This window comes from Aplysia californica, unplaced genomic scaffold, assembly GCF_000002075.1.
Source record: "Aplysia californica isolate F4 #8 unplaced genomic scaffold, AplCal3.0 scaffold00141, whole genome shotgun sequence".
NCBI lineage: Eukaryota > Metazoa > Mollusca > Gastropoda > Aplysiida > Aplysiidae > Aplysia > Aplysia californica.
The window spans coordinates 571,373-583,300 of record NW_004797411.1 but is presented as its reverse complement, the minus strand read 5'-3'; the positions used below and the strand labels follow the sequence as shown (position 1 = coordinate 583,300).

The 11,928-nt window shown below is 39.1% G+C and overlaps 1 protein-coding gene across 1 annotated transcript in view; it reads left to right on the top strand.

The window, feature by feature from the left end:
• Window positions 1-11,222, top strand: part of LOC106011567 (polycystic kidney disease protein 1-like 2) — a 38,409-nt gene extending 27,187 nt beyond the window's left edge. Inside the window, exons 6-11 of the mRNA XM_035969367.1 lie at window positions 170-341; window positions 3,353-3,568; window positions 5,604-5,754; window positions 6,568-6,729; window positions 9,711-9,824; window positions 11,214-11,222. Coding sequence (XP_035825260.1) covers window positions 170-341; window positions 3,353-3,568; window positions 5,604-5,754; window positions 6,568-6,729; window positions 9,711-9,824; window positions 11,214-11,222 — 824 coding nt within the window. The remainder of the gene's footprint in view (window positions 1-169; window positions 342-3,352; window positions 3,569-5,603; window positions 5,755-6,567; window positions 6,730-9,710; window positions 9,825-11,213) is intronic.
• Window positions 11,223-11,928: the final 706 nt, after the last annotated feature.

Sequence of the window (11,928 nt, the reverse complement as noted above, 5' to 3'; positions counted from 1 at the left end):
TGGGGGGAAATACAACAAGGTCTTAACTGTTTTAATACCTTCTTTATACAATGATGATGATGATGATGATGATGATGATGATGATGATGATGCCGATACACTTTTTTCATTACCGCTAGTATTATTTCGCTGAATTATAACAACAAGTTCAAATAAATCTTGTCTCCAGTCCCCACTCCAGAGATCCACACAAACCGTATGACGGGCCCGGGGCTGAGTAACGAAGGCAATTTGGTGGGAGACAAACAATTCTACCCGACCTACGACATAAGCTCTGAAGAGACAGGGACCTACTGCCTTGCCTGGAGACCGCTGCCGTGTTCTCTCGACGAGCAATTTAAGTCAGTTACCCAGACGTCTTGGTCACACAGGTAGTATGCTTTTTCAACCTCTATTACTTACAAAACACGGAAATAGAAACACACACACAATAGCACACACACACAAACACACACACAAACACACACACAAACACACACACACACACACACACACACACACACTCACAAACTAGCATATTGTGAGCCAATCTAATGCTTTCCAGCGATTAGACTTTTTTTTGTTCTTTCCTCAAAATGTTCTTTTTTTTTGCTTTAAAAGCTAAAAACTAAAAAAACAAAACCGTTAAAGATAAAGACTTGAAACTTGAAGGGTAAGTTCACTGTGTAATTCCAAATAAAATGATGCTAACTATTTCTAATTTTTTAAGGAAAAAAAAATTTTTACTTTGCTATTTTGACAGTGTTTTTGTCATTTGCTAATTTTCAAGCAATCTTAATGTTATAAATAATGAATTATTAATATTTAAATTTCAAGAAAAGCTAGCGTCGTTTTCTTAAGATTTGTGTTCCTATTACAAATACGTAATTACGTAATTAGTTCATAGGTTGAATGAATGTTTTTGAGCTTTTAGCTTTTGAAAATAGTCCTTCAGATAGCCTGCTTTCACTCTAATCTGATCATGAAAAGCCAAGTAGAGAGCATAAAGAACAAGACGAAAAGAAGACTCCTACTTTCAAACAAACTCGCAAGCGATTCATGGGGATCGGACAAACAAACTCTGAGCGCACTATACCCTGGTTATGTTCGATCGTCCCTGGAACACAGCAATAGCCTACTCACTATGTGTAGGACAACTTACTTGACAAGGACCAAAATAATGCCCTTCGTTTCATAAACGATGGCATGAGATCTACACCTACAGCTGTATATTATTATGAAATTCTTTCAAATGTTGAACCCTTGGGAATTTGCAGGGATAAAGCAGTTTTGGAGCCCCACCACCCTAACAGGAAATTATAACAAACATGAAAACAAAAGAAACGACTTCAACACAAATCAACCATGCATCAAATCACCGAACTAATGGAGAGTTATCGTCTACCACAAAACAGAAGAGAAACCAAAAGAGGCAACCAAAACATCCCTCCTCACTTTGCTTTGGAAAAAATCATTACAACATCTCTCAGAGACAATAGCACAATATCTTTAGACCTAGTGACGCTGATGCTTGCATCACATCAAACAATAAACAGCTATTCAGCTGACTTGATACACGTATATACAGACGGCTTAGCATTCAAAGGCACAACCAAAGCCGGATATGGAATACTAATACAGTATCCAGGTAAAAGTTCCAATGATATCTCTGCAGCCTGTGGAGAGAAATGCAACAACTTTGATGCAGAAGTGATAGCAATTGAAACAGCACTATACCATCTCCTCACAGTTTTGACACTCATCCAAACAAACCGCAGCGTATTGTGATTTTCACCGACTCACTACAAGTCTTGCAAGCGATAGAAAATGACCATCGTCAAAACCAAGACTTGACACATATACTGTTTGGCTCCCAGCACCTGATAACACCCTGTGGCCTCAACCTGGTGATGCAGTGGATTCCCGGACACTCAAATATCCCAGGAACTGACGGAGACAACACTCTCACCGAAGGGGGATATAGACAAGAACAGCCTACTACATACAACTAATAAAAACAAAACTAGTCTTTAAAAGGAAACAGCAGACAAAAGGATGAACAGATGGGTCTTGGGAAAGACAAGCAGAGCAGTTTTCAAACATAATATTGCAACAACAAAACGAAATGACTCTGGACGAAAATGCCATCCCGGTAGTGGGCAAGCTGAACGTATAGAGCGGAGGTTGGTACATCACAGACCTGTCTGGGAACCGTACGTCATCAAGGAAAACTTCATTAGCGAGCGTTTCTCCAACCGTTGGCTTGACCTCCAGACGCCGGCCGTGTTTGTGGAACCACCGATAGAGAAAGAAATAGACTTTGATCTTCCGCCTACGAACAGAACATCAGCTCAAGTTTCACTTGAACAGAAAAAAACCAGAACATCCCCCTATGTGTCGTTTGTGGGACTGCATATGAGACTGTGGATCATCACCTTTTCCATAGGACATCCCTAAATGACACCAGAGCTACACTTCTCCCTCCGAGACCTAACATTGACAACACACTCTACGGAACATTACAGCTACTACAACAAACCTGCACATATCCCTACATGGCATGGGATAGAAGGGCGAGAGCCCAGCTGTTTCTGGATCGATAGCAACAACAACAACAACAACAACAACAACAACAACAACAACAATAACAACAACAACAACACCAACAACAACAAAACTGTGATTTGACATTTCAATGATTATGTAATTGGTTGTGAGTCCCCAAACTGAATAGTTTTAATCCTTGAATGAAATACTTTTTAGGAAATAAGAAAAAACAAATAAAACAAATAACTTAATTGTAGATTTTGGTGCTAAGAAATAAAGTGTGGCCTTCCAGCTTTGCATGAACACATTCTCTCTACATTAAATTGAGGTTGGTAGAGAAAAATATTAATGTTTACAGTCTCCCCCCACTTGGTTTGGATTCCAAGCTGTCAGGCACCCAGTGCTTTCGATATCTCAATTCATGTTAATTTAGAAAAATGCATTATCGATGATACTAACTGTCGCAAAAGTACTGTTACAAATTGGATGCAATGTACGTCCTTTTTAAATATGTTTTACCGCAATTCAGTATGATTTTTCTTTTGTTTGATTATATTGCCGCAAAGTGGATACAAACAGCCGCTTTGCTGTCCCATACAGAAAACGCGAGTTCGAGTCCTTTGTGAGGAAAATGTTCATCTAGGATTTCGGTCTTTCTGTCAGGCCATTGTGCCCCTTTCAGTCCAAGCTGGCTATGACACACAGGGTCGAAGCCTGCTGCTGCTGCCTTAACGATATGCACTGAAGCGATGGGGGCGTATAAACATTTACATAATTCTAAAAATAATCCCTGTCAAAAAGTTAAAATATCAGACTTATGATTTAGGTCGACTCTGGACGAAAATGCCATCCCGGTAGTGGGCAAGCTGAACGTATACAGCGGAGGTGGGTACATTACAGACCTGTCTGGGAACCGTGACGTCATCAAGGAAAACTTCATTAGCGAGCTTTTCTCCAACCGTTGGCTTGACCTCCAGACGCGGGCCGTGTTTGTGGAATTCTCTCTTTACAACGTCAACGTCAATCTTTTGGCAAGTATCAGGTATGACGATCAGATAAATAGACTTTTATTATAATGTCCTAGACCGTGCACACTGGCACACTTCAAGTTCACTATAGAACGTACCATTTGATTAAATGTTGGCCTAATGAAGGGCAAGCAGGGAAGGTGCCACACGCTCTCGACTATAGTGAGACTTTTCTTTTGCCTTTTGGCGCCATAGTGAGCCTTTTTCGATGCGACATGGGTTTTTTTTAGAGAGAGCAAGAACGGAGGCCATGACAGCGCGCAGTCTAGGACTAAACACCGGTGCATTGGTGTTTTCAATGTTCTTATCTTAGACTTCAAGTTAAATATAAAACTTACTATTATTATTGTTTGCTGCTTTGTTTTACATTTTTTTGGTTAAAATAATCCAATAAGAGTGAGTACACTGAGCACTGACCCCAAAGTGGGTGACGAGTGATTGATGCATAATACCATTCGTGATCAGGCCTTGAATCTTCAGAAAAAAAATGAATTTGATAATTTAATGTTGTTTTCATTACAATATTGTACTATACTTTTACTCGTATAATTCGGGCTAAGACCATGACTTTAAAAAGTTATGGGTTCGTGGAGACTTCAGATATTCACAGGAGGTTCGTGGGGGATAAAGTTAGAGAAACACAACCGATGCTTTCTTAGACAAATTGTGTTCATAGTAAAGTAAAGCTATTCCCGCATCCGATCCAGACATTGAGGTTTGCCTTATCAGTGAGACAACTTTCTGGGCCTTCGGCATACTGTGGTAGGGCGGCTAGTTCCTTTCCACGCCGCCTTTACTTCCCCAATTCGAAGTCAGGTACCCATTAATGCTGGATGGGTAGGAGGGGGCGAAAATTTAGATTTTTTGTTAAAATAAAAGTTGATCCAGTAAGACTGAGTACACTGAGCACTGATCCCACAGCGTGTGATGAGGGATTGATACGGAATACCATTCGTGATCTGGCCTTGAATCTTTAGAAAAAAGGTCGTGGATTCGAATCTCGTCAGGGTCCAACGTTGTGCCTTGGGAAAGGCACTTTGCACGAATTCTCCTCACTTTACACACCCTTGTGGGAATGGGTATTCGGATATCCGAAACGCGACATTGTCCTGACCTCCCCCCACCCCTCTCATGACTAACTGATTTATTTTAAGTTTTACGCCCCAATTGACACACGTGCAATCGATTTGATCTTGGAAGTGTGACAGTTAACCCAGGCTGAAAAACATAGTTTTTCACAAGACGGACACTCGGTGAAAAGCTTAACCACTCAAGAATCAAACTGCAGTCTTCTGACTGCAGCGGCAAAGAGGCTAACCGAAATTGCACAGATACTGTGAACTTGGCTTTTTGTTGAGATTTAACACCTCATGAGGAACACTACAGATCCCTATAGTATTACAATTATTACAATTTTTATGAGCAATGTTTAACAGTTTAAGGACATGGCAGGCACATGTTTTGTACGATCAGCAGGAAACCAAAGGAGATGTTGTGGTAATTCCAAACCAACATACACGGATCTGAAACACAAATTTGCATATTTCATTGAATGCATTTTTTTCGTAATTTCAGAGAGACAAAGCAGAAGTGAGAAAATATATGAATAACAAAGGTATGCTTTGCTGTTTAAAGCGCCTTGAAACAATAGTCTTTATGTGCTGTCAAGTGACCAGAATGCACGTTATCAATTTGTTTTGAGCTTCGTCTAGCACGAAATGATAATGATAACGATATCGAAAAAAAGAAAAGATTTACAGAATGGGGAAGTGGTTGTGCCTTCTGTCTGTTATATTCAGTAAGTACTTCACTCCCTCCCCTCCCTCGTTGCAGGCTGAAAATCATACCTAATGGGGGAAAACCCAATCCCACAATGCTGAAGACCAAAACAACGTGCTTCGATGAGAGCGTAAAATCATTTACAACCTCAAAAACAAAAACAAACAAAACACAAATTAAACACAAATCAATACCAACATGCCAGTGACCATTTGTAAAGTAACACTCGTTCTCAATGCAGAAATAACCTATGCAAGGTTTTATTCTCAGGCTGGCTGCCGAGTTCCCAGTTTACGGCTCTGCGAACACCTGGATAGACATTCGTATCTTGAGGATTTACCCACACATTGGACCCCTCGGAGTGTACATTTTACTGTGCGACATTATCCTTGTGATTACAACTTTTGTTTTCACTTTCAAGGTAAGAGGTACAATAAAAATTAGGTTCCATAATTACACAATGATAATGATAATGACAGTAATACTGAGAACGGTAATAATAAAAACAGTGATAGTAAAACTTGATAATGAGCACAACTGTGTTAATACTAGTATCATTACCAACACTAATAAAAAATAAGTATGTTAATAGTAATGTACTACTGCTACTACAACGACTACTACTACTACTACTACTACTACTACTACTACTACTACTACTACTACTACTACTACTACTACTACTACTACTACTACTACTACTACTACTACTACTACTACTACTATTACTACTACTACTACTACTACTACTACTACTACTACTACTACTACTACTACTACTACTACTACTACTACTAGCTGCTGCTGCTGCTGCTGCTACTACTACTACTTACAATAACATAAATGATGGTGATAATAATAATAATAATAATAAAAATAATAATAATAATAATATATTATTATTATAATAATAACAATACTAATCATCATCATCATCATCATCATCATCATCATCATCATCATCATCATCATCATCATCATCATCATCATCATCATCATCATCATTATCATGAAACTTGTAGTGAAAGTCAATCTGAAAGAGCGGTGTTTGCAATTCTACCTGTATTTGCAACAGGTAGGGTAAACATCAGCCCGCCCCTTAAATGATTTAACATAATAATATATCAACAGCAGAACAAAACATTGAACATAAACAATAAATCAGTTTCTCTTTATTGTTGTAAATACTTTGGAAGCGTCGTGTATAATCATCCGTTTTGCTACGTCCAAACAGGTTTTCAAAGGAATCGCCAGAGAGCGCTGGTCGTTCATAATGAGCTGGTGGGGAGGCATCGACTTGCTTATGGTCCTCATCAGCCTCAACGCCATCATCTTCTTCATCATCAGAACAGTGCACTCGTCTCAAGTTCTTGGGAGATTTAGAGGCAACCCAAAGGTGAGAGAGGGTAAAGTGAAAGCGAGACAAAAATAGAATGATACATAAATATATAGATAGACAGAGAGGCAGACGGAGATATTTATAATATTATATATATACAGACAGTGAAACCTCGTTGTATCGTCCCCGTTATACCACCGACCCCGCTTACCGCCATGTTTTGCCGTTGTACGAAAAGGAATGCCTATATAAAAATATATAAACATAGTATTTGTCTGAGTGGTACGGTCCTTGTTAAACTTGTATAAATTTACCGCGTCATACCGCCAGGGAATTAATTGACCGCTAGAGGTACACATTACACTCCGTAGCTGCTTGATAATCCCTTTCCCACACCATGAGGGTGGCCTATTTCTGGCGCTTGTCGGCGATTTGCTTCTGATTTGTACTGATTAATATGATGAAAATACTATCCTTAATTTTTAGACTTAAGCCACATAAAGTCTCCTGCAGGAACTTTAGATCAACTGCACCACCTTGGCCTACTGGGAAAATGTCTGCAGTCTCCATAATATATCAGCATCGTGACCAATAGGGTGAGGCTTTAATATTGTGAGTACTGGCGCTCAGTCTACGTAGCATGTTTAGGGCGACCCAAGGACCGAAGAGTAGTTTGAATTTACGTAAAGTATACGCTTGAGGTGTACATGTAATTTGTTGCTACTCGTTTTTCTCCTTCTCATGGCAAACGCGCAATACAGATCTAGACGAGGCGTGACTGGCCACAATTTGCTTCTTGTCTTTTCCAGTCTACTATTAGTCAAGGTGGCAATCCGTGCTATCCCGTTATACACACACACACACACACACACACACACACACACACACACACACACACACACACACACACAAACACACAAACAACACATGCACACGCAAACACATTGATACATACACACACCTACTTTCTCTACCTCTCCTTACCTCTCGCCCTCTTACCTCTGTCTGTCTATCTGTCTGTCTGTCAGTCTGTCTGTCTGTCTGTCTATATTTCTCTCTCTCTAGCTCTCTTTCTCTCTCTGTGTGTCTGTGATAAAATTGTCAACTCTTCTCGGCAAGTTGAAACCCATGGTGATCTATGCAAAGCAATAGGGAATACTGCTCCATCTAATTCAAACCGTTAGAAAATGGATCTCGGAGGTTGAAGGTGGGAGGTCTGACATGAAAGATGAAGCGCCCCTAGTCGCTATTTGTGACGACAGTGTAGAGATAACCAAAGCTGTTGTGGAAGAAGATACGGGAAGAACATACACGGAAATAAGTGAAGTAGTCGGTATGTCCACTGCAACAGTTCATCAAATACTGACAAATAATCTGGGCAAAAAACAAGTCTTCGCAAAATGGGTGCCCAATTTGTTGTTGACAGGCCTGTGTTGAAGCGACTCGGCACTTTTTTTACCCGTGTTGAGCAAGAAGGTTTAGAGTTTCTCAGTAAAATCGTCACTGCCGATGAAACTTGGGTGTACTCATTTGATCCCGAATTGAAAAGACTGTCAGCTCAATGGCTTGATTCAGACAAGCCGAGGCCACAGAAAGTCCACACAAAAAATACGGGGAGAGAAAGGTGATGCACAGTGTATTTTTTTACATGAGTGGCATCATACTGAGCTGGCCAGTCGCACCTGACGTAACTGACGAGGACCAGATGGCTATAAGAAAAGCACTCAGGACCTTGGACAAACGATCACTTTTCTTCTGTTCGGACGTTAATGTATCCGCTGTATTAAAGAGTTAAGAGAGGGTGTAAAAAGAGTTTGTATCATTATGTAAACAGTTTAATCAATCGAAAGTAAAGACTTTGCCTTTGACCGCTGGTTGCATCGAATGGAGAAATGTCTGGACCTTGATGATTCCTACCTTGAATTTAAAGAACCTTTCTGTTGATACCAAATACAACGAAATTTACAATAATATATGGGAACAGTATGACAGGGAAACTTTATTCTAAGACGAACCCCGTACACTGCACAGTCACGGTACGATGTCGAAAGAAACCATTCTCTTTATTTAGATGCACAGATCCCATGTATGTCTATGTAAGATTTAGTCCAGAGACTACAGAAAGAAATTAGTTTATTATCTCATTCTGCTCATTCTACAACATTTGAATACGTGGGCATTTAATTTATTATTCAAAAGATATCATTATTTAAATTTTTTCTTCGTCATCTGCAATTTCAATAAGTATTTACCAGCAAGCATAGAATGAAATATGCAAACTCGTGGTTCTGATTTGAATCTTTGTTTTTCTGCTGTTCTGACATTAATATATCCGCTGCGATATTAAAGAGTTAAGAGAGGGTGTACAAAGAGCTTCTATAATTTTGCAAACAGTTTAATCAAGACGCAAGTAAAGACTTCGTGATCAAGACAACAACACCCCCTCAACCCCCCCTACCCCACAACAACAACAACAACAATAAACAAACAAAAAACAACAAAAACAACAACAAACAAACCCCAAACAAACAAACAAACAAACAAACAAACGAACAAACATCAATTTCCTAATAGCAGAGTGAGTAAATAAATGTAACGAATCTGGTCTAACTGTGTTTGGCATTGTAAGCGATTAAACTAAGTGAAACTGAAACAAGGAAAAATAGTAATATATTATCTCTGTTCCCGGTCGCCGTTCCCCGGAAACAATGACGTCAGATTTCGCTGTTCCCCGGAGTAGCCAAAAGTCTGTATCGCCTATTGAAACAAAACTATCATATTGCCTTAGATGTTATCTTTGAGAATTTGTTTTGGTTCTCCATGATAATTTCTTTTGTTTAGAATGGCTGATTTTGAACAACAACAACCACAACAAAAAGATTTGGATAAATGCTTGATCAACACCATTTTATCGAGGTTCCAAGGACATTCAAATACAGTTAAAGCTAACAATGTTTGTCTCCCTTGCGTTTGCCACTGTTATGCCCTAAGAATGTCTCTTTTCGCCCTCAAACTGTTCACTCATTTCTACCTGCCAGGCGTTTGTCAACTTCTACGCTCTGATCATCTATGATGACGTGTTTGGCTGGTTGCTGGCCTGTCTAGTGTTTCTCAGCACTCTCAGGATTATGCGGATACTTGGATATAACCAGGCACGGAATGTTGTCGCTATTGTTACTGTCATTATTATTATTATTATTATTATTATTATTATTATTATTATTATTATTATTATTATTATTGTTGTTGTTGTTATTATAATGATGATGATGATGATGATGATGATGATGATGATGATGATGATGATATTGATGATTAGTATTACTAGTAGTAGAGTAGCAGCAGCAGTAGTAGTAGTAGTAGTAGTAGTAGTAGTAGTAGTAGTAGTAGTAGTAGTAGTAGTAGTAGTAGTAGTAGTAGAAGTAGTAATAATAGCAGTAGTAGTAGTAGTAGTAGTAGTAGTAGTAGAAGTAGTAATAATAGCAGTAGTAGTAGTAGTAGTAGTAGTAGTAGTAGTAGTAGTAGTAGTAGTAGTAGTGCCGCAGCAGCAGCAGCAAAGATTCTCTACTACCAAGATATTGCAATCAATCTTTGGACTTTCGTTACACGCCGTGGCGAGCCCGTTTTGTCGCTCAGCGCGTGATGGGCAACGTCACTTGGGGATACGAGTTTGGTTTCATCGTCGACTGCTTGATGTGTGTGTGTGTGTGTGTATGTGTGTGTGTGTGTGTGTGTGTGTGTGTGTGTGTGTGTGTGTGTGTGTGTGTGTGTGTGTGTGTGTGTTGGAACATGCGTGCATGGACTCTATCTTCACTACTGAGATGATTTCCCGATTGCATTTTGTGGAGGACAAATCCTAGTTCATAATTCTGTAGCTGAACATGTGCCTTTTTCGCCAATTTTGGTTGAAATTGTGAAAATTAAATACTGTTCGAAAACATTAAATTGATTTGTATGATATAATTTATACATTTGAAAGAAAAACTTGGTTACAGTTTTAAGAAATCATTATAAATTAAACTAACATGCTTATATATAACTAACAATATCATGCACCCCTTTTTCTACAATTCCTATGGCGTCAATTTTATAAAAATGGGGAAAGGATTTTTTTTTTACAACAGCTATCTTCTTCTTCTTCTTCTTCTTCTTCTTCTTCTTCTTCTTCTCCTTCTTCTTCTTCTTCTTCTTCTTCTTCTTCTTCTTCTTCTTCTTCTTCTTCTTCGTCTTCTTCTTCTTCTTCTTACTTGTGAGGGAGCGGTGGCGGAGCGGTTAGTGCGCTCGTCTCCGAAGCGGAAAGTCCGTGTTCGAGCCTCAGTTCGCACACGAATTTTTTTCGCCCCCTCCTGCAGTAATGGGTACCTGACTTCGAGTTGGGGAAGTAAAGGCGGCATGGAAAGGAACTGGCCACCCTACCACAATATGCGGAAGGCCCAGGAAATTGTCTCACTAACACGGCAATCCCCAATGTCCGATCGGAAGCGGGAATAACTTTACTTTAACTACACGTATTACATGTATTTTATCGTAACTGATCTCAGCATAAATAGTGTATAACATACCTATTAATATATTACTTCCATTGTAAAATTCAGTTCGAACAATTGCAATACTACTTGTTAAAAGAACCACACACACACACACACACACACACACACACACACACACACACACACACACACACACACACACACACACACACACGCACATACACATACATATGCATGCATACATACATACATACATACATACATACATACATACATACATACATACATACATACATACATACATACATACATACATACATACATACATACATACATACATACATACATACATACATACATACATTCATACATGCAGAATCACACATACGGTGGATCAATGAAGTGTGCCTTATCTTATCTTATCTGATGTGATCTGATCTGATCTGATCAGATCTTATCTTATCTTATCTTATCCTATCTTATCCCCGCTGTTGAATAGTTTCACTTAATATAATAATAGACAGCATTTGTATAGAGCAAATTCCTGCTCAACAGCAAGCTCTATGCGCTTCACAATGTATACTATTCCTTCTGCACATATTATATGTGTGCATTTCAGGGGGTTTTCTTTTTTAAAATGAAATAAAAGTGCAGTCGAACCTGTGTAAGACGGCCACCCATTGCCGAGGTGAAAAGTGGCAATAGTGAGGTAAAAAATATCTTGGCACAACTTATAGTCAAATATCTCCCAAACCATAGAACACAG